Source organism: Hibiscus syriacus, unplaced genomic scaffold (genome assembly GCF_006381635.1).
Source record: "Hibiscus syriacus cultivar Baekdansim isolate YM2019G1 unplaced genomic scaffold, ASM638163v2 tig00110599_pilon, whole genome shotgun sequence".
In the NCBI taxonomy this organism is placed as follows: Eukaryota; Viridiplantae; Streptophyta; class Magnoliopsida; order Malvales; family Malvaceae; genus Hibiscus; species Hibiscus syriacus.
In genome coordinates, this window is record NW_024062796.1 from 55,544 (window position 1) to 79,213 (window position 23,670).

At 37.9% G+C, this 23,670-nt stretch overlaps 1 protein-coding gene and 2 pseudogenes across 1 annotated transcript; 2 read left to right on the forward strand and 1 right to left on the reverse strand.

Moving 5' to 3' along the window:
- The first annotated feature begins 627 nt into the window (after positions 1-627).
- On the forward strand, positions 628-13,169 carry LOC120134822 (annotated as a pseudogene).
- On the reverse strand, positions 9,565-12,540 carry LOC120134824 (annotated as a pseudogene).
- A 3,725-nt stretch (positions 13,170-16,894) lies between the features above and the next one.
- LOC120134825 (zinc finger protein ZAT1-like) lies at positions 16,895-17,509 on the forward strand. Its single transcript, XM_039151213.1, has one exon. The coding sequence runs from the start codon at positions 16,895-16,897 to the stop codon at positions 17,507-17,509; it is 615 nt and encodes a 204-aa protein (XP_039007144.1).
- Positions 17,510-23,670: the final 6,161 nt, after the last annotated feature.

Genomic DNA, 23,670 nt, shown 5'->3' on the forward strand with positions numbered 1-23,670 from the left:
GTCATTCTCTTATTGGTAAATGAATTATTATTTTACAGTTAGAATTCATTTATTAAGTTCAAACATTACAATTAATTCTTAAAGCGTAAGATGCTTGTCATTTCCGAATTTGCTGCAGTAATGATTTTGGATTGAATCTGAGGATCCACTCCCGTATTACCACGTGAAATTTGGATTTTTATGATTTAAATGTTGTTTGAATTTTGTACCATGTCGCTAGCATTGTCATGGGAATTAGAGAAGATCTAAAAATCCAAATACAGTGACCTAATTGAAAATATTTTCAAGTTTAAGGACTAAACTTACAATGCAAATTGCCACCCGAAACTCAACCCCACCAACGCGGTTTTTCGTTGGTTGCAAATATCTGGTCTATTACCGGGGATGTGTCCGATGTGTGGGGATATGATTGAAACTTGCTTGCATGCTTTCCGAGATTGCCCTTTGACCAGACCAATCGTTTAAGCTTCGGGTTTCCATGCAGCTTCTCTATTCACTCGATAGAGCTCTTTTGGTGAATGGCTACGATCTCTCCTTAACGTGCTTACCATTGAAGAATTTCGGTTGCTTCTTGTTCTGCTATACCAGATCTGGCTTCGACTCAATTTGGTTGTCCATGAAAATTGAATGACCCCTGGTTGGCAAGTTACGGCTTCAAGTCGGGCACTTCTGGCATCTTTTGATTCAGCAAGGGATTTCACCAATTCAAATCGGACGTCTTCAGCAGCTCTAAAGAACAGTTGGTGCAAACCACCCAATGCTGCTATAAAAATAAATATTGATGCAGCCTGTTCGCGAGTGACGCTGGACCATCACGGTTTGGTTGTGGCTTGCCATGCTTCTCCGTTTGTTGGACCATGTGATGTGGGACTTGTGGAAGCAGCAGCAATCACATTTGGACTCAGGATTGACTTACGAGGTTCGGAGATAACCATCAAGAGTGATGCTGTTAATGTTGTTCGCCAGCTCACTTGATCGCAACTTGACTTGCCTGTAGTCGGGTTAACTAGTCGAGGCTCGTCATTTGCTTCAAGATAATCCCCACATCGTTGTTCGAGGCATACAGCGATCGGCTAACGTGGTGGCTCATAGTGTTGCCATTTTTGCTTTTCGCTTTCATCCCTATGTAGTTCGCTTATGATTCACCAACTTGCATTGCTGATGTTCTTGTAAATGATGCAGTTAATGATGAATGATATCAATCCATGTTTAAATTTTAAAAAAAGCCCGAAAGATGGGATGATTCCAAAGCCAATAGGATTGCTCGATGGCTATCAACCAGCATTGTTTCCTTACGTGACGTGAAATGGAAGGCAAGCCAACTATCTTTCTTGGGTTTGGTTTTTTCATATGATGATGATTTCTGGGTTTTTATTTGATTCAGTGTTGTTTCATAATTTTATGATAGATCAGTTCTTTTATACAATTAGTTTTATATACTAGTATTTTTTTGTATTTAAATATATAGATTCTCGTTCGAGCTTGTTTGCTTTATAGTTTTGAAGAATTGAAGACCCGATTTTGCATTTAGTGAGCAGTTCGAAATATGTATTCTGTTTTTCATTCCCCCCCATCGTGTTGTTGAATATTCAAGTGGCAGCCGACATTGTTGAAAATGGATGCTAGCAGCCGGCTGCTTGAATATTTGGGGAGGCTAAATTTTTTATTATTTTGTAATAGGTATAATTACAAAATTGAGTCATTGAACTTTAGGGTATTTTTAAAGATTAGTCCCTAAGTTTCAACTATAAATACCCTAGCTCATTTAGCTTCAAAATCATCCCAAAAATCATTTCTTTCTCCCAATACTAGAGAGATTTCTTGTGAGTAGTGAGTGTTTTGTAAACACCTGTAAATTTTCTCTCTTAGTAAAAGATCTGTAGCAGTCTGGAGACGTAAGCACAATTGGCTGAACTCCGTTATCAATTTCGGGTATTATTTTTCCGCTTTTATTTTGCATTCTTACTAATCTGGTTATAAAGAAATTACTTGTACTCGGTTTATTCCTTAACAACTGGTAATCAGAGCTTTTGGTTGTGAATTTTGTCAATTTTTTGCGAGGTTACTATTAATGTAAATAGTAAAATTTGTGAATAGTAAAAATTTTGTCGACGATACGAATTTGTTGACGGAGGTGTTCTAATACACGATGGTTCGTAAGAATTGTCAGAAACGATCCAAACGAAGCCAGATTCGAGTGGGAGCGATGACTGCAGACGAAGGGAATGTGAAAATTGAAAAGTTCTACGGTGCAGACTTTGGCTTCTGGAAAATGCAGATTGAAGATTTTCTGTACCAAAAAAATCTATATCAACCTCTCTCAGGAAAACAACCAGAGGGCATGAAGAATGAAGACTGGGCTCTTCTCGACAGACAAGCCCTCGGAGTTATCCGACTGACGTTATCCCGCAATGTTGCTTTCAACATAGCAAAGGAAAATACCACGACGGGTCTTATGGCGGCTCTCTCCAGTATGTATGAGAAGCTATCAGCCTCAAACAAAGTGCACTTGATGAGGCGATTATTCAATTTGCGGATGACGGAAGGGGCATCGATGACACAACACCTAAATGAACTCAACACAATCACAACTCAGTTGAGTTCAGTGGAAATTGAATTCGATGATGAAGTTCGAGCTTTAATTCTCTTATCATCTCTACCAGACAGTTGGAATGCTACTGTTACAGTAGTTAGCAGCTCGTCGGGAAATAGTAAATTGAAATTCGACGATGTTCGGGATCTGGTACTGAGCGAAGAAATTCGACGGAGAGAATCAGGTGAAGCATCAACCTCCTCAGCCTTGCACACGGAGTCCAGAGGGAGAACTTCAGAAAGAAATTCAAATCATGGCAGATCGAAATCCAGACGGGGAAAATCCAGAACGGGAAAGAAAGATTTTACCTGTTATAATTGTGGCAAGAAGGGTCACTTTAAAAGAGATTTTCGAGCACTGAAGAAAAATACCGGCTCACAGGAATCTGCCAACGTGACAGAGGAGACAGGTGATGCCATGATTCTAAGCGTCAACAGTCTGATTGAATCATGGATCTTGGATTCAGGGGCATCTTTCCACTCTGCCCTATGCCGAGAAATCATGGAAAATTATATAAGTGGTGATTTTGGGAAGGTTCATCTAGCTGATGATGAAACCTTGAAGATCGTCGGAAAAGGAGACATCCGACTAAAGTTGCCAAATCAGACCACCTTGATCCTGAAAGGAGTGAGACATATTCCTGGCCTCAAAAGAAATTTGATTTCTGTAGGACAGCTTGATGGTGAAGGATTTAGCATAACCTTTTCAGGATGTGAATGGAAGATTACCAAAAGGAGCACTCATCATTGCTCGTGGTAAGAAAACTGGTACTCTCTATATAACATCAAATTTAGAGAATATCATTGCAGTAGCAGATGCTGATGGAAAATCAAACCTATGGCACCAAAGGCTTGGCCATATGAGCGAGAAAGGGATGAAGACACTTTTGTCAAAAGGGAAGCTGCCGGATCTAAAGAATGTAGATGTCGGACTATGTGAGGATTGCATCTTTGGCAAACAAAAGAAAGTCAGCTTTACAAAGATTGACAAGACTCCCAAGGCAGAAAGGTTAGAATTGGTTCATACTGATGTATGGGGACCATCCCCAGTTCCATCTCTTGCAGGCTCACTATATTATGTCACCTTCATCGATGATTCAACAAGGAAGGTATGAGTTTATTTTCTGAAGAATAAATCAAAAGTCTTTGATACCTTCAGAAAATGGAAGGCCATGGTGGAAAATGAGACTGGTTTGAAAGTCAAACGATTGAGGTCTGATAATGGAGGAGAATACATAGACAGTAGATTCAGAGATTTCTACGCAAACAATGGGATCAAGATGGAGACAACAGTTCCCATAACACCACAGCAGAATGGCGTAGCAGAGCGCATGAATAGAACTCTGAATGAACGTGCCAGAAGCATGAGGATACATGCCGGATTGCCCAAATTACTATGGGCTGAAGCTATCAACACTGCAGCTTACCTGATCAACCGTGGGCCCTCAGTTCCCTTGGATGACGGAATACCAGAGGAAGCTTGGAGCATGAAAGAAATAAACCTTTCACACTTAAGAGTGTTTGGTTGTATTTCTTATGTACACATAAACTCTGCTGAAAGAAGTAAACTTGATGCCAAGTCCAACAAATGTGTCTTTGTTGGTTACAGTGGTGATGAGTTCGGTTACCGGTTTTGGGACTACGAAAATCGAAAGATCATCAGAAGCAGAGACGCCATTTTCAATGAAAATGTGATGTACAAAGACAGGTCAACCGCAGAATCGAGTAATACCGAAGCTGAAACAAAGGAATTTGCTGAGTTAGAAGAGATTTCTGGAAATGATGTTCAGATCAATCCTGAAACAGTTCAAGAAGAACCACGCAATCCAGAACTGAGACGCTCCTCCAGAATTCCTAAACCAACCCAACATTATTCGTCTTCTTTGTACTACTTGTTGCTGACTGACAATGGTGAACCAGAGTGCTATGATGAAGCAATGCAGGTGGAGGATTCAGTCAAGTGGGAGTCTTCCATGAAAGATGAGATGGACTCGCTTATGTCAAATCAGACATGTGAATTATCTGAATTACCACCAGGCAAGAAAACGCTCCACAACAAGTGGATTTACAGGATCAAAGAAGAGCATGATGGGAGCAAACACTACAAAGCAAGATTGGTAGTCAAAGGTTTTCAGCAAAAAGAAGGTATTGACTACAAAGAAATTTTCTCTCCAGTCGTAAAACTGTCTACAATCAGACTGGTGTTGAAAATTGTAGCTGCAGAGAATTTACATCTTGAGCAGTTAGATGTAAAGACAGCTTTCCTTCATGGTGATTTGGAGGAAGAAATCTATATGAGGCAGCCAGAAGGCTTCATAGAGGCAGACAAGAAAAACCTGGTATGCAGGTTGAAGAAGAGCTTGTATAGTTTAAAACAAGCTCCTAGACAGTGGTACAAGAAGTTCGATAACTTCATGAGTAGTAGTGGTTTTACCAGATGCCAAGCAGATCATTGTTGCTACATTAAGAGGTTCGATAATAGCTTCATTATTTTATTATTATACGTTGATGACATGCTCGTTGCAGGCTCAAATATGCAAGAGATTATAAACTTGAAGCAAAAATTGTCGAAGCAGTTTGCTATAAAAGATCTGGGCGCTGTAAAGCAGATTCTTGGGATGAGGATCAAGAGAGACACAAAGTTGGGGACTTTGATGTTATCACATGCTGAGTACATCAACAAAGTACTCTCCAGGTTCAATATGCAAGATGCTAAACCAGTAAGTACACCTTTAGGTGTTCATTTCAGACTCTCCAAAGACCAATCACCCAAGACGGAGGAAGAACGTGCACACATGGTGAAGGTGCCGTATGCCTCAACAATTAGAAGTCTAATGTATGCCATGGTTTGTACCAGACCAGATATTGCTCATACAGTGGGAGCTGTTAGCAGGTACATGAATAATCCGGGCAAGGTATACTGGGAAGCAGTCAAATGGATCATCAGATATCTGCGGGGTACCACAAACAAAACACTTTGTTTCAAAGGTGGAGATACGATACTGACAGGCTATGTAGATGCTGACTTAGCCGAAAATGTTGACATCAGAAGGAGCACTACATGGTATGCATATACTCTAGGAGGTACTGCAGTGAGATGGGTTTCTCAACTACAGAAGATAGTTGCTCTCTCCACAACTGAAGCAGAATATGTCGCTGTTACGGAAGCCAGCAAGGAGATGGTTTGGCTCCAAAGTTTCTTGAAAGAGTTAGGCAAGAAACAAGAAAACAATATCTTGTATTGGGATAGTCAAAGTGCTATCTATCTAGCAAAGAATCCGTCTTTTTATTCCAGGACAAAGCAAATACAATTGCGATATCATTTTATCCGGTCTCTTCTGGAATATGGAATTTTGAAACTTGAAAAGATTAGTGGAGCTCAAAATCATGCAGACATGTTGACAAAGACGGTGACTACGGATAAACTGAAGTTGTATTCAGCTTCAATTGGCATGCTAGAATAACAAGACCAGAAATACTGTTGCATCGATCGAGTTGTGAAGACAGATTAAAATCAGTCTTCAAGTGGGAGATTGTTGAATATTCAAGTGGCAGCCGACATTGTTGAAAATGGATGCTAGCAACCAGATGCTTGAATATTTCGGGAGGCTAAATTTTTTATTATTTTGTAATAGGTATAATTACAAAATTGAGTCATTGAACTTTAGGGTATTTTCAAAGATTAGTCCCTAAGTTTCAACTATAAATACCCTAGCTCATTTAGCTTCAAAATCATCCCAAAAATCATTTCTTTCTCCCAATATTAGAGAGCTTTCTTGTGAGTAGTGAGTGTTTTGTAAACACCTGTAAATTTTCTCTCTTAGTAAAAGATCTGCAGCAGTCCGGAGACGTAAGCACAATTGGCTAAACTCCGTTATCAATTTCGAGTATTATTTTTCCGCTTTTATTTTGCATTCTCACTAATCTGGTTATAGAGAAATTACTTGTACTCGGTTTATTTCCTAACACGTGTGTCTGCTGAGGAATGCTTCGAACAGACATTTCCCGATGAAGTTCTTGATCTGGATAGTTCAGTGCCAACTCTTGATTTGACGCACAATAAATTAGGTATGGCCTTTCTCAACTTTAATTTTTAAGAAATACACTCTTAAACGGCTTAGTGAATCCTTAGTTTTCCCCTTGATCTTTTCATTCCATGCAGTTGAAATTCCTGTGGATATGCAGCGTTTGGTAAGAAATATGCAAGTTTTGTTTGCAATATTTATAGCTTCTTTTGACTCATAAATGTTGAATAATGTTGAATTACCGTTTTTCTGGTCAATCCAATTGTAGGAATCAAAGGGGAAAAGTGATGTAACGACTTCCTTCTTTTTGGCCACTGTTTGCACATTCATAAGTTTTTGGGACACTAAATGTGCTGTTATGTTTGGAAAATGCATTTGATTAAAATATTTTATCGAGCATTTGTATGTCCTTGTTACCATTTTGGCTTTTTGTGATGGATGAAGTGATTTTATTTCTTTTCCTAAAATAAAAGATGGTGAAAGCTTAGCTACCTTTGAAAGTATCTCTTTCTTTTTTCCGCACAGATTTTAGCCATTAATCTTATTGAGCGACTACCAATTAATATTGGGAAGCTTCAGTCTCTGAAAGTTACGATACTTGATGGGAATCAAATTACTAACTTGCCAGATGAATGTAATACCCTTTCCTAGATAAGTAAGAAAGATCTTATATATACCCATTTCTTTGCCTCCGTCGTTGTAGATTTGCTTCACGGCAATGTCTGCAAACTTCATGGGGTACGTGCACTGTTTCAGCGGCTTCTAACTCTATTCTTCTGTTTAGTGGGCCAGCTGGTAAGACTTGAGAAGCTATCGATCTCTGGAAATATGTAAATGTCCTTGCCCGAGACTATTGGCAGCTCGAGCAGTGTCTCTGCTTATTGAATGATTAACCTTGTGGACGGTTCTTGATAATTAGTTTCACACAAATTGCGTCTTTGCCTGGTTTAAGCACCAGTAATACTAATAACCTCGAGATCAACCAAGTTGATCTTATTTTGATTTTATTAGTAATTATATTGTCATATGTTAATGAAGAAAAAGAATGCCAAGAGGGATTAGACATTCATTAACTCACTAAGTAAACCAACAATAAATGAGTGGAGTATATCATTATCATATGTTAGTTCAGGGGTCTTATTTTCGTTTTTAGTAATGCAGTTGTCATTGCTTAATGTGTCTTACAACAAGTTGAAGTATCTTCCTGAATCAGTTGGGAGTTGCTTTCATTTGGAAGAACTGCAAGCAAATGGTATGTTTATGCTTGTATATTTAACTGTTCTCACTTTTCTCCTAAAACTGCTCGTCTGCTTTACAAAGATCTCCTGTTAATTAAGTTTTTCGATTATCAGTTTGGGATGCTGTCTGTCTTGTTAGACGGTGTTTTGTCTTTGGTTTAGTAGGCATCATGGCTGGTTCTGAAAATCTTCTGGTGTGTTTATCCGGAAAAGCTTCATACTTTGGTCGAGATATTTTTATGAGATTTGTAAGATCCGGCCTTGGTCCTCCAGAGTAGGGGTGCATACAGCATGGCCCGGCTAAAATAAATTGCTAGTGTGAGGTTTTCTGGTTCTCATTTAGTTGATAGGAGATGAAAGGGTTCGTGGCCAAGTCTGCACTCCGTATTTCACAGTTTTCACATAGATTTGTAAATTGTAATTAATGACTATAACAGTTGTGGTGGTACACTTTCATGTATTTCTACCATATTTCTGTAACTTATGGGTTTATAACTTTGCGTAAATATGCAGATAATCTTATCGAAGAACTTCCTGCATCTGTTTGCAATCTTGTTCACTTGAAGTCACTTTGCTTAAACAATAACGGTCACCCAGGTAGTTAATACACTGTTCACACCATTTCTAACTTGGATATGACAAATTTTCGAATACGGGAATAGGGATATGACCTTCATCCCAATACCCGACACTTGCATCCGAGTTCAAGTACATTAGCATGTGAATGCAACTTATACAAATATGAAAGTAGGAACTATTGTAGATTCAGGTTACAGAGTTTGAATATTAAGCTCTGTGATTTTTTATTAATAAACATTGTCTGAGGCAATGTTAAGTAACTCTTGCGGTTTATACATGGATATCTTTGTTGACAGATTCCTCCTAATTTATTGAAAGACTGCAAAGCTCTTTCAATGGATATCTTGCGGTTTATACTTGGGGTGCATGACATTCTTATTTCAATGGATCAGTTTCAGCAAGGGAGTATCTCCATTATACAGTGCTCCAAGAATTCGAAGCAAGAAGGGAGGAGGAGTTTGATAAGCAAATCGACTTGAATGACATGATCGGATCGAAAGGCCTCGAGGAGGGTGTTGATCGATAACTCTGCTGCATTCATAGTTCTGGTAAGGTGTTATGACCCAAGAGAATCGGAGAAGAAGAGAATCGAAGAAATAAAAATAAAGATTAAGAGAAGAAATTTAGAGAAGAAATAGAGGTTGAAGAAGAGAACAATTCATTCAATTTTCAGATAATTTCCTCTTGGTTCAGTACACGTTTTATTTGTTAACATTGTACCAATTCTAACCACTTTACCAGCTGGCAGTACAACTGTCTAATAGAATTGTTTTTCATGCAGGTGCTGCTGGCATGATTCCTTCCCATGATTTGGTCCATCAGGTAAGTGAGTAAGCCCTTCTAATTTTGTATTCCCAATTACCCTAATTTTCTCAATTGAAATCCCTAACCCTACTTTCAATTCCCCCACCTTCTCTGACTGTTTCTATATCTCTACTACTCATGACAATACCCCCTCCATGAAAGGATCCTTGTCCCCAAGGATCAAAAACTAGGAATTGTGCTTTAGGCACAATATAGTTTACCCTAGTGACATTTTCTAGCCTTAAGTTCGTCCATTGCACATGACTGTGCTTCTTCTCCATATGTTTGTCGAGCACCATAGTTGGGTGGACCTTCAACTTTCCTTCCTATCCAAACTGGGAAGGATCCAATGAGGTAACGCTTTGATCTCCAATTTTTTTTAACAAACTGCTATGAGTTACTGGTTGCACCCTCCAGGACTCGGGTAATAATTTATACGCTACTACCCCCATGCATTGTAAAACGGTGTAGGGACCATAGAACCTTGCTGCCAGCTTTAATCCTTTTCGAAGAGCAAGTGAGGTTTGATGGTAAGACTGGAACTTCAGGTAAATTCTGTCCCCGACCTTTAGATCTCTGTCTGTCTCATCCCTTTTAGTTCAATCCTTACCTTTTTCCCTTTCACGTTCTCTCTCATTCTCATTCCTTTTCTCTTTATCTTCTCTATCTTTCTCCTTTTTAGCATTCTCCTCCTCTCATTTTCTCTCTTTATCTTTAGCTTTCTCCTGTAAGTGTGCAATGTATTCCTCAAAGATCTCTCTCCTACAGCTCTCTTCTGCAATTGATATGTATTCTTGGTTTTCTTCAAAAAGTGACTTGGAATCCTCCCAATTAGAAGATGTCGTTATCTCCCCTATAGGTATGCAATAGTGTAGTGAAGTCATCAGCTAGAAGTTGACGTTTTTAGCCTCTTTCTCCTTGGCTCTCTCAAGTAACTCATCATACACAGGCTTTAATTTAATATATGATATTAGTGAGGAACCCACTTCTTCTGAAATAGCAGCCTTGAAGTCTTCGAATGTCCATGAACAACCCATGGTAATCTTCCCCCACTTCATTGCATCTTTTATACGGGTTTTGTCTTCATGATACAGTTTTTCTAATTTTTCAGCAACATCCTCGAACAAATCTTTTGGTGTTAAACCAGATGTGTTAGATGCAACAACAAAATATTGAGGCAAATCTTTCACCTTCAAACAATAATCTCGCTAATAAGTTCTAGTTGTAAGAGTACCATCAATAACATGATCTTCCATTAGCTTACGAAATTCATCATGGTTTTTGCGCTCGGCACGTCTTAATTGTTCCTTTTGCAACTTCTTTTCTTTATCTTCTTCCTTCTCTAAGTCATGAATACAGTCCTGGAATATGAGCAGCCGATCAATTTTTTCAAGACGTGATCATCTTTCATCATCCTCCAAACGATCTTGAGCTTTCCTCCACTGGCTGTTTGCCTTAATAAAATCACAGGATTCCAGAAATTTTCTATATTCTGCTATATAACGCCTTTTTTCCTCTGCAACATGTTCCCTTTCCTTCCTCTCAAGATCCACTATACAGCTTTCAAAAAAATCTTCCCGATCTCTGGCGCGTTCAACAGCCTTAAACCGCTCATCATTTTCAAACAAACTTTGAGCTTTACTCCATCTCATGGATGATGTTAGTTCCTTGGACTCTTCCAGCATTTTTGTAAACTCCTCCCGAGCCTTCTTCTGTCTCATTCGCCTTTCCTCGGCTTCTAACTTTTTTCTTTGACCCAAATACTCATTAAAGGCTTGCTTCCGCTCACCAAGTGTCTTCAGAGTACCATACCTTTTATCGTTAATTATTTCTCTCATTGCCTGCTTCCACATCCAATCAGATTGCACACTTGCAGATTCAAGGAGAGATTTGAAAGCATTTTTTGCCTCCAACTTATTTGCATATACTAAAGGCTCATCATCCAGAACTTTCTCTTCTACTGGAGTTACATTAACCTTTCCAGCAACTGCCATCCCCTTTCTCGCTTCTTCAATGTCTTGAGCAGAAGCTCCATCTTTTTCTTGAGTTGCTATAGGTTCCAAGCTTCTTGTGTCTGATGTGTTAGCGCTGACAGAAGGAACAAAAATAGTGGAACCTCCCAAGGGAACAGCAGGTAAAGGTGACACAGACACTGCCCCAGGTGCATCTGTAGTAGCAGATTGTGAAACAGGAATAACCGTTAGTCCAGATGTTGAATTGGGTGAAGAACTAACAATATGCATAACTAAAACAAGGCTTAAATCCTGCAAAGTGTTGGAGCTCAAAGAAATAGCTGTAGAAGGCATCTCAGCTGCAGAGCCAACAGCAGCAACTGGAGCTTGAGGCACTCCTGAGCTTGATGGAGTTCCTTGGCTAGCTACTGCCTGAGCTTGCTCACGTGCTAACTTCAATTCCTCAGGTATTCTCCACTTAGACTGCTTTGTAACCTTGTTATAATAATATTTTCTTCCCTCCGGAGTTGTGAATTCCTTCCAAGCTGTGGATGCATCAGCTCTCGTTGTATGAAGACTTTGATAGCCATTAACCTCTGATGTAACTTTGTAATCTTTCATAGCTCGAGGAACAGGAGTCCAGTTGCTATATATTAATACAAGAACATAGTAGCTGATCTGCTGTGGACTACAAAAAGGTAGGTCGATGTTGTCCATATCATAAACACTGAGATTGCTCCATATACCCAACTTCAATAGATTAGAAAGCATAAAGTGCAACCTTTGATTCACACTCCAGTTCTTAGCTAAATAAATTATACTCCTTCCCATCAACAAAAGCCGAAACACAAAAGGATCAAAAGTTTCAACATGTTCATTGAAATCTGAATTACCCACAGAAAAATCAATTATGAAAGGCGTAAAAGTAGCAATTCGAACTGATGTAGGCAAACCTGACTTCTCAAACCGTGGTACAACTCTTAATGGTTTCCCATGGCATTCACGCTGCAGGAACTCAAGAACATCAGAAGAGGCAGTTGCAATTGAAATGGTGTATGCTCCAAAGTTGTTTGCCGGAAACTCTGCCATGATACTGATTATATCCAAAACAACACCATTTTCTTCTGTTATAGGAAGATCAAAACCAAACAACAGTCGTTTTCCACTTGGTTCAGATATTATCCATTCCACCTTTTGTTCTTCAGACCACTCATGGTTGGAACCAATTTCCAAGTGTTGGGTATTAGTGATGGATGGCATTTTATCAAACACTTGACACCCATCATTTGTGCCTTCGATTGCCACAGGTAACGACTCCGTTTCAGGGCTGTTTTGGTCCTGCTCCACCATTTTTCCTGTCAATACTCCTAGGATCTATTCGAAATAACCCTTATTCTTTGCAATCATTGTCTCCAGGTACTGCTGATCTTGCTTCACCAACTTTGCTAAGTCGTCAATCTGGTTTTGAATTGCAGAAAGAGCAGAGGATTCAGCCATTGCTTTGCCAGGAGTTGTGGCTCTGATTACCAATTTGTTATGACCCAAGAGAATCGGAGAAGAAGAGAATCGAAGAAATAGAAATAAAGATTAAGAGAATAAATTTAGAGAAGAAATAGAGGTTGAAGAAGAGAACAATTCATTCAATTTTCAGATAATTTCCTCTTGGTTCAATACACGTTTTATTTGTTAACATTGTACCAATTCTAACCACTTTACCAGCTGACAGTACAACTGTCTAACATAATTGTTTTTCCTGCAGGTGCTGCTGGCATGATTCCTTCCTATGATTTGGTCCATCAGGTAAGTGAGTAAGCCCTTCTAATTTTGTATTCCCAATTACCCTAATTTTCTCAATTGAAATCCCTAACCCTACTTTCAATTCCCCCAATTCTCCCCTGCCTTCTCTGACTGTTTCTATATCTCTACTACTCATGACATAAGGTCGAGTCTTACAGCATTAAGATTATTGCACATATATGGAAACATATATTCGACAAGAAGCAAAGTTTGTGTTTTTTCTAAAATAAAGCATGTGCTCGATATGAAGAGGTCTCTGTTTTTTCGATCGTTAAGTTTAGAGGGCTTTCTAAAATGTAGAAATGTTATTGGATGAACAACATACATACATACATTTAGGAAGAAAAGGCAAATAATATTCCATGTTTTGACCCTAATTTTAGTATAATCATCTCTGATTTATTGTTTCAATAATTTAAGCAATATAGTACAACATCACCTTTTTCTTTAGTCGTCTCCGTTTACAACGCCAGAACTTAAATCTTTAACATCATATTAAGAATCTAATGCCTTCAGTACATCAATTTATTAATATTTCATGTTTTACCCTAATCGCTTTGTATCCGACACCACCGCTATAATATAAACAACAGATAAATTTTCAGACAATTTACACCTAAACATTGTACTAAAAATGCCGGAAAAGAGGGCACAAATTAAGGGATTTATTGCAAGCAAGATGCCATTATCATCACCTCCCTAAAACGACACACGTTTCCTGCAAATAAAAGCCATTCATGTGTAATATATATATATATATGAACTGGATTCAATTAATTCATGTAAATATCTTCAGAAGATGATATTCAACAAATCTAAAGTTGAAATGTTAATATCTACATCGCTATTCGTGTTGCAATTAGTGCAAAGAACAACCAGATTTTTAACTCTGCTCAATCAGTTCATAAAATAAATTTGAGTTTAAATATAAATCTCTGTGATATATTTAATCGGACTTTTGATGATGATGAGTACAAGGCCGGCAAGACCATCACTAACATTATGGTGGTGTTGGAAAATTCCAGACAATTTAATAGTGAAAGAAAAAACATGAGCTAACATCCAAATCCTTTGTTTTTTCTCGCAGAAAGTCCCAGAAATCACAGATTATTTATGCTCCATTAATTCCTGGGTTGATCCAATAATCCGTACATTTTTATGCAATATTTTAAAATATTATATACCTATACAAACTTCGATGTGTTAGTAAATATGCTTCAGTCAAGTTAACCTTGATAATCAATTTAACTTCTACAAGTGGCTTCTCAAGAATGTATTACTTTAGCAGAAGCTCTGAACTCATGATTATGATCTATAGATATGATTAAATTTTGGTAAAATATGACGCAAAAACGTAACATAAATATAATACGCGAATGTCATAAGTGGTTGGCATTCAAAAATTTGAATTTATAAGGTTAAGTTCAAATCCTATCACCGTCACTCATGATAAGTAATATGTAAAATCTTATGTAAATCTCAATCGGATCTTAGGTATATCTGATCCTGAACTGAACCATTAACCTAAACTTTATAACTTCCCATATAATACGCTAATGATATAAAGACGTGGAAAATTTAATTGAGTATATATATATTTTAAAATATATATATAATCTCTTAAAATAAACTTAATATATGGATTTGGGACACATACCAAAATTTGCATATTAAACCTGGACAACAACATAGTGAAAGAGTTGAGTAAATGGAGGATGGAAGATTGAGATGTTTCAGCGAAATTACCTGCACAATCCAAAAATATATCTTTCTTGCTAAATAAGCTGTCCCCAACACTTGTTTCTTTATCCACTTCTACTCTTACATTACAAGCTTACATATATCTCGTTACATTAAATAAGGGTTAGATACAATTGGGTTGGATCGAGTTTTTGGTTTATCTAAATTTGATTCAAGTATTATATTATTTGACTTAAAATTCAATTTGATTTTTAAAGTAGAAAACTTACCTTCAATCTGACATCACCCAACACAAATAGATATAGACATCATCTCGGGTTGAGTATTTTTCACTTAAACTTGAACTTAAGCCAAGTGTATAATTCAAAAAACTTGATCTAATCCGAATTCGAAAATTTAACAAAACAAAAAAAATTAACCCCACATGATTAAGTTGAAACTTGATGGGTTAGGGTTAAATGCTCATCCTTCACAACTAGGGATGAGCATGGAACCCGACCCGATCGGGTCAATTTTTTAATCGGGTTTGGTTCGGGTTTTTTTAAAAGTGATTTTTGGGTCGGGTTGGAATGGGTTTAGGGTGAAAAATACCCGACTACCCAAACAATATAATTTTACCTTATATATTTAAGAATAATTACAATAGTACCCTCAATATATTATTTTTTTCAATTAAATCATTGTTTTTATTGAATAAAAATAATATATTTTTTTTATTTTTTCAGGTCGAGTCGGATCGGGTTTGAATTTTATCTCATAAAATCGGGTTGGGGTCGGTGGAGGGTATATATTTTTCAAGTCGGGTTGGGTGAAAGATGTAAAATTTTTAGGTCGGGCCGGGTTGGCTGAAACCTGACTCAAACCCGACCCATGCCCATCCCTAATCACAACTATGATACTAACAAGATATTAAATGTGTGAATATGACGAGAGTTCTCGAAATGTTTCTTAATTAATTGACAACATACACATATTGCATATACAAAACAATTAGAACCTAGATCCTTTAGAAAAAAATAACATTTTCTTTTATCACTGAAGATACTCAATGGGTATAAGAGATAATTTTTCTTAAAAAAGAATAAATATTTAAGATGTCTTTAAATTATGTATCTCATTTTAGTTGGTTTATAAACTTTAAAATATTTTATATCAATCTTCAAATTATAACCTCTATTCTAAATTGTTTCTTAAGTTTTAAAGCATTCTATATCAATCCTCAAACTATCAATATCATTATATTTTAATCATTTTGTTAACGTTTTATTAATCTCATTGATTAAATTTTTTTAATTTGTTTCTGTTTGTCCTAGGATTTGAACATGTGACCTTCTAAAAAGATTTTATGACCTTTGAAAATAGATTACTTTTTTTAACCAATAGAATTAATAATATGTTAATGAAATGATACTGATAGTTTGAAGAATAATATAAAATGTTTTAAAGTTTAGAGACTAACTTAGAATGAATAACACAGTTTAGGGATTGATATAAAACATATTAAAGTTTAAGAACTGAATTAAAATAATAGTTATAATTTAGGAAGTCCAATACAATTAAGTCAAAGAGGTGGGGACTGGCCAATGGCCATTCCTTACTAGTAGGACAAAGGAAAGAATAGTTAAGGGCAGTTGGGTGTTTATTTTTATTTATTTATTCAAACAATACAGATGCTGAACTGGACAAATCACAGCCATTGAAATTTTATGAAGATGGCGTAGGATTCTCAGTTAAGTCCACGTGTGCTGGCTATCTTTTCCATCACCTCTTTTTTTTATCTTTGCTTCTTTGCATGGACTTCTCCTCCCAAATATGATCGAAATTCCCAGAAAATTCTTTAAATTAAAAAAACTGTGATTTCCCTTTGTTCATCGTGATCTGTTAAACAAAAACAAGCAAAAGAATTCCCCCATTCCTTTAAAAGTTCTGATCTTTTTCTCCGTACTTAAGCTATAGTTCATACTTGAATCAAGTTAGAGTTCACCAGATCTTGGTTTTTTTACATAATTGTATTGAATTCTCAGCAAAATCCATTGTTTTTAAACATGTTTTGATCTGTGTTTTTCTGTTTCTTTAATGACGGGTTAGATCGAGAAATAGAAGCATTGTTTATCACGATTGTTCCATCAGATTTCGTAAAGTTTCCTGTTTTGTTTTTTTTTTGTCTTCTGATCTGAGTTGTTGAATACTTGAATTTGTTTTATCAATGGAAGAAGGTAACGGATTCAAGTATGTTTGTAAGTTGTGTCCGAAAAGCTTCCCTTGTGGTAGATCTTTAGGAGGTCACATGAGGTCTCACATGAATAATTCAGCTGAAACAGACGAGAAATTCATCAAGAAGAAGAAGCTTGAACCAGACAACAATGGCTGCTATATTCTCAGACAGAAAACCAAGAAGAAATGGAGTAGATTGTCGTTTTTTGGTCACATGAAGTGTTATTCATCAGACAATTCTGGTTTTAGATCCGAAACCAGAAATAGAAGAAGAACAAGGTACGACGAGGTTGTCCCTGAAAATTCATCTTCCATGTCTGAGATGGAGCAAGAACAACAACAAGAGGTTGCTTTGAGCTTAGTGATGCTTTCCAGAGGTACGGGTCAATTGGCTTCCATGGATGAAACTTGTGCAAATAGCTTGAAGAAGATAGAATCAAGCAAAAGAAAGTTCCAATGCAGTGGTTGTAACAAAGATTTTGTGTCTCACCAAGCACTGGGAGGCCATAGAGCCAGCCACAAAAGAATCAATGGCGCCTGTACTCAAAATATTACTAGAAAGCTTGTGGAGGAAGATGAGTCTTCACTGGTGGGACTGGGCCCATAACAAGTTGGATGTTACTTAAATAGCTTCAATTTCCAGTATTATGAATAGAGGAAATAAAGTTTAGGAGAATTTAAGTGGATTATTCATGCTAAAGCAGGCGAAAATTGTGAATTTTTAAAAAATAATTATTACATTACACCAGCTCAAGCAAGCTGGTTTTTTTAACAAATAGCTGTGGTGAGCGAATTGTGTGTGTATATATATATATATATTCATCTGGAGATGGAGCAATGGCAGATTCTAGTGTGGGTGCAGGAGCGTTTTAATTACCTCCAAGGAACACTTTTTTGTAAGTTCATTAGCGATGAGCTGACTGGCACCATCCGACGGATGATACATACTTGTCCCAAAACACTACTTCTTCGATCTGAACACAACGTCGATGCCGATAAGCATGTCAAACAACACAGCGAATAGGCATTACTAAAACCTGCAGAACATCGAAATCCGGAACTCAATTGCGACAAATGCTCTATAGGAGCCTTATGAAAATATGCGTGTTTACCTTTGCCGTGAAGTTAAATTTTCTTTTTCCGGACATGGACTCACCGTATTTCTCTGGATTCCGGATCATGTGGTCGACGACATCGTATGCATCTCCGAACTTAAAGTTAGCACCGGGAAGTCTACTTTCCGTGTTGCTCAATAATTGGCTAGCGGCTTTGTTGAAACTGAGAGCCAACTTTTTTGCTCTTTCCTGGCATTGTCCCGACGTATTTAACACCCTCTGAAGTGTTACGCAACCCGTCGGTCCGAGCCTGAATACCATTAACTTCCGTTCTCCCATGTTATGCAACATCTTGGAAAGAAGAAATATGGAGTAGCATTATAGTCGAAAATGAACAGAAGAAAAACAATGTTCGATCGGTAATCAATTCACCGAGAGTTGTTTCTCAAGTGTTTCCATTAAGTATTGAACAAATGTTTGATCATTATATTTCCAGGAATCACTATAAACTGGCTCCCTAAAGCAACAACCAAGTTAGCGTCAAAATTCAAAGTTATTTCATCTGTCTGCATCTATCCGAAGAAGAACAAATCTCGTTGCTGCTATCAAAGTGAATAACTGTTAGATTTGTCTAGAAATTAAGTTGACAAGTTGGTAATTTCATCTTGGTTGGTGGCCAACTTATTGGAAATTTCATCTTGGTTGGTGGCCAAACTTTGAGCATGTGAATTTCATATTTGATGGCTAACTTGTACACATTGGAAAATTCTTTGGTAGGTGGCCAAATTTTGAACATATTGTTCTTGAAACTCAACTATAAATAGGCCTAAGTATTTCCATTAGAAATCATCCCAAAAACAAGTTCTCTCTTCCTCTTGTATTCTTCATTCTCCCACTTTGGGAATTCCAAAGAATTCCATTTGTTGTAATATTGGTGATATAGTGAAGTTATCATCCGGTGTGGTGCCCGAGGAGTAGACGATATTCTCGTCGAACCTCGTAAATTTGGTGTGTTCTCTCCTTTATTGTTTTTTATTCGGTTCTTTTCCATTGTGTTTAAATATTCAATAGTTTGACAAGTTTATCCGCTATGCAACCTTTGGTGGTTTTAATATTGATATTTTAGGTCAATTTTAAAACTACGTTCGTGTGGGAAATAACCTGTTTTCCCCAACAATTGGTATCAGAGCTTCGGTTGAGGTTATCCTGGTGGTTCCGTTGCTGAAAAGATGCAGTTCGTGATATTGAATATTGTTCATTAGAATTAAAATGCCAAAATACGGATCAGTTGAGACATCAAGCTCTGCATCTGGACCGGTGAGGAGGGTGATGTCAAATGCAAATTTCTCGGTGGAGTTGTTCGATGGATCCGGTCATTTTGGCATGTGGCAAGGCGAGGTGTTAGACGCTTTATTCCAACAAGGTCTAGACATCGCCATTGAGGAAGAAAAACCCGAATATATGGAGGAGAAAGAATAGGGAACAATCAATCGTTTGGCGTGCAACATGATTCGATCTTGTCTTTCCAGGGAGCAGAAGTATGGCTACAAGAACGAGACTTCTGCAAGTAAGATGTGGAAAGCTTTGGAGGAAAAATTCCTGAAGAAAAGCTCTCATAATCGTCTCCACATGAAGAAAAGATTGTTCAGATTTGATTATCAACCAGGCACCAGTATGAATGAACACATCACTGCGTTCAATGAGCTAGTGTAAGACTTATTAGGCATGGATGAAACCTTCAAAGATGAAGATTTGACTTTGATGTTGTTGTCATCTCTTCCAGATGAATTTGAGCACCTTGAGACAATGTTACTTCATGGTAAGGATAATGTTACCCTTAAAGATGTAACTGCTGCTTTGTATAGTTATGAACTCAGGAAGAAAACCAAGAAGGAGAGCAAGTACGAAGCAGCAGAGGCCATGGTGGCAAGAGGTCGCTGGAAAAGTCAAAAGACAAAGTGGAGAGGGAGATCAAAGTCGAAGTCCAGACTGGGAAAAGATGAATGTGCCTTGAAACCCCCTAGACCCCCTATGCGTTTCGACTAAGTTTAGTGGATCACAAAGACATTTTCCAAAACCGTTATCCAATCAATGTAAAACCACATTATTCATGACATGAAATTATAATAAATTATACTATTTAAAACTCAACTCTTAAATATAAAACCAATCAGTAATAAATTAATTTAAAACATATCTTAAAAAATCAAAACCACGATAAACTGAATAGTAATAGCAAAAGTATCATCATTATAAAATCCAATACTTTAAAATAGGTCCATGTCACCAGAATAAAGTCAACTTGCAATTTTAAAATATTACAATCAGATATACTTCAAGAGATATGTTGATCCTCCAAGTGCTCGAACCGAGGTATCTAACCAACAGTATCTGAAAGGGGAAAAACATTTTCGAAAGGTGAGCTAGGCTCAGTGTGTCCCAACATTACCATAAAATCACAATAGGTACATTAAACAAATCATAGTCCAGTAAACTCACAAATTCGTAAAAGAGTTTAACTTTTGAAAATCATTGTTTAAACCCTTTTCTGGTACACCATCAGTAGTTCCCAAAATTATTTTCCATATAGCTTACTTTATGCACATAGCAAAAAGAAAGCCGACTTAAGGATAAGCTATGAAGCCTGTATTCTTAAGCCCAAGTCAATAAGTCCATATAGCTTACCCTAAGCATACAACAAAGGAAAGCCGACCTAATGAAACATCTTGGGGCCCTCAAGAGTCACATTAGGCCCGTTTATTAGCTTAATCAGAGCTATACAATTGTAGTTCAATCATCCCAAAATCAATATCCATATACCAGTCATCAAAGTCCATAAATCATCAATAATAAATCGGTGTACCAACAATAATAAACCATAGATTTCAATGTACCATATTTCAAAACATATAAAACCATTATGTAGTAAACAGGAACACACCTCGATAATGGGTTCAGATAGTAGATCTACTGATTGCTGGTTTCACCACGCTCTGTTACAGTTTTTGAACGGGTGAATACTGGTATACGTGGTTTAACTGATCTAGAAGAGCTGGGTCGAGCTGTCGAACGATCCGGAGAGTCTCTTGTACCTTCAAACAATAATAATTAATCAACCCCAAAGCTTACTTAATTGTTCAAAGCTAAAATTCTTAAGTATATAAGCATTTTTCGGGTTTGACTATCATTTTGGGGTATTTTGAGTCTGAATTTGGCCAAACGGATTGCGGAATCGGAATCAGGACGTCGAAAAACATAAAGTATGAATTTTCAAAAATTCAGATTCTTGGTCAAAGTCAAAGTCAACCACTTTGACCGTCAATTTGGAGGCCTTCGGGTTCGAATTTGATGAAACGGATTTGGGACGTCGAAAACTATCAGAATAGGTATACTCGGAAAAGATTTACGGTCGTTTAAGGGCCGGTCAAAGCCATTTTAAGTTTTGGTCAAAGGAAGTCAACGGTCAACGGTCAATGATCAACGATCGGGTCGGGTCAGTCGGGTCGGGTCAGACCGGTCAGACCGGTCAAATCGGTTCGAACCGGTCGAAACCGGTCAAACCGGTCAGAATCGGTTGAAAGTCAAACCGGTTTCCAGCCCTCCACTCTCCCTGCGGCGGCGCGTGTGGCGCGTGAGGCCTCCTCCGGGGGTCTAAAAATTCCGGAAAAATGTCTAAAAATTATTTTAAGCGATTTTGAGATACTTACAAAGATCGGTTCAAATTTTTGAACGGCAGAGAGCTCGATTTCAACTCGGCCGAATCTTTGACTGCTCCACCTCCTCACGCGCCGTTGTCGACGACAAACAAGGTTGACACCGACGGACTCGAAACGACACAAGGAACACGATGGTACAGGAGGTGTCGAAAACCGATCAACGATCGGAGATGAATTTAAGATTTTCCCGGCGGTGGTGCTAAAAAAACGTCGATACTTTGACTCGAAATTCACGGCGTTTGGCAACGTTTCACTAAAATTGGTTTATTGGGCTTTGTTCACGAGTCGAAGATGAACACGATGGTGGTTTCAATTTGACGATCGGATGTCGAACGGCGTCGGGATCAGACTTGCAAGAAGGGTGCGAGAGGAGGAATTTTGTTTACAAAAGTTTATGATTTTAAAATCAGAAACGCAGTGCATGTATAAAACCACATAACCTGCTGACACTCTTTGGCTAAATTCATGGCTTAGTCCCTGAATTTCCTTTAACTTCTAAAATGGCCTAAAATTTTGAAAACTTCCGATTAAATCCTCAAATTTTGCCAAATTACTTAGTTAATAATTTTTTTTCCAAATTTTATTCCGGGTTGTTACAATTCTCCCCCTCTACAAGCAATTTCGTCCTCGAAATTTACCTTATGAGAATAGTTGAGGAAAATGAGCCTTCATTGACTCTAATATCTCCCAAGTAGCTTCAGAGGGGCCTCGGTTACTCCATTGAACTTTTACCATTGGAATGCACCTATTCCGAAGAACTCGCTCATCGCTTTCTAAGATCTGAATAGGCTCCTCCTCATATGACAAATCAGGTCTTAGCTCTACATCCTCAACCTGAATGATGTGATCTGGATCTGGACGGTATCGCCTCAACATTGATACATGAAAGACATCATGAATACGATTGAGCTGGGAAGGCAACTCAAGCTGATATGCAACAGGTCATACCCTCTTCAAGATACTAAATGGTCCAATAAATCTTGGACTCAATTTACCCTTACGCCCGAATCTCAATACTTTCTTCCAAGGAGATACCTTGAGAAAAATCTGATCTTGAACGTCAAACTGTATATCATTCCTCCTTTGATCTGCATAAGATTTATGCCTATCAAATGCCTCTTTCAGACGGTCACGGATCAATCTGACTGTGTCCTCTGTCTCCCGTACTAACTCAGGTCCCAAAGTCTTCCTATCACGCAACTCAGTCCAACAAATCGGGGTGCGACACCAACGCCCATAGAGTGCTTCATAGGGTGCCATACGAATGCTGGTCTGGTAACTGTTATTATAAGAGAATTCAGCCAAAGGCAAAAAGTTCTCCCAGCTACCATGAAAATCAATTACACAACCCCGTAACATATCCTCCAGAATCTGAATTACTCTCTCAGATTGACCATCAGTTTGTGGGTGGAAGGAGGTACTATAATCCAATCTCGTACCCAAAGCCGTATGTAGCGCCTTTCAAAATCTCGAAGTAAATCTCGGATCTCGATCTGAAATGATAGATAACGGAACACCATGCAATCTAACAATCTCTGAAATATACAACCTCGCCAACTTGTCCAGTGTATAATTTACCCGTACAGGAATGAAGTGAGCTGACTTTGTAAGTCTGTCAACAATCACCCAAATTGAATCCTTTTTCGAAGGAGTCATAGGTAAACCAGTAACAAAATCCATAGTAATACGCTCCCATTTCCATTCAGAATCTTGATAGGTTGTAACAAACCTGATGGATATTGATGTTCCGCCTTAACTTACTGACAAGTCAAACACCTCGCCACAAAATTCGAGATGTCCTTCTTCATGCCGACCCAATGATACATCTCTCTCAAATTTCGATACATCTTATCTCCACCGGGGTGCATAGTATATGGGCTACTATGAGCCTCCCTGAGGATAGTCTGCCTCAACTTAGCATCATTCGGCACACAATACCAACCTTTGAAGCATAAAACTTCATCCTGATCAAGGGCGTAATTTGAGCTTGTCCCTTG

Excerpts from the sequence above, each read along its gene's own strand:
- LOC120134825 (XM_039151213.1), top strand. The coding sequence starts at position 16,895 with ATGGAAGAAGGTAACGGATTCAAGTATGTTTGTAAGTTGTGTCCGAAA.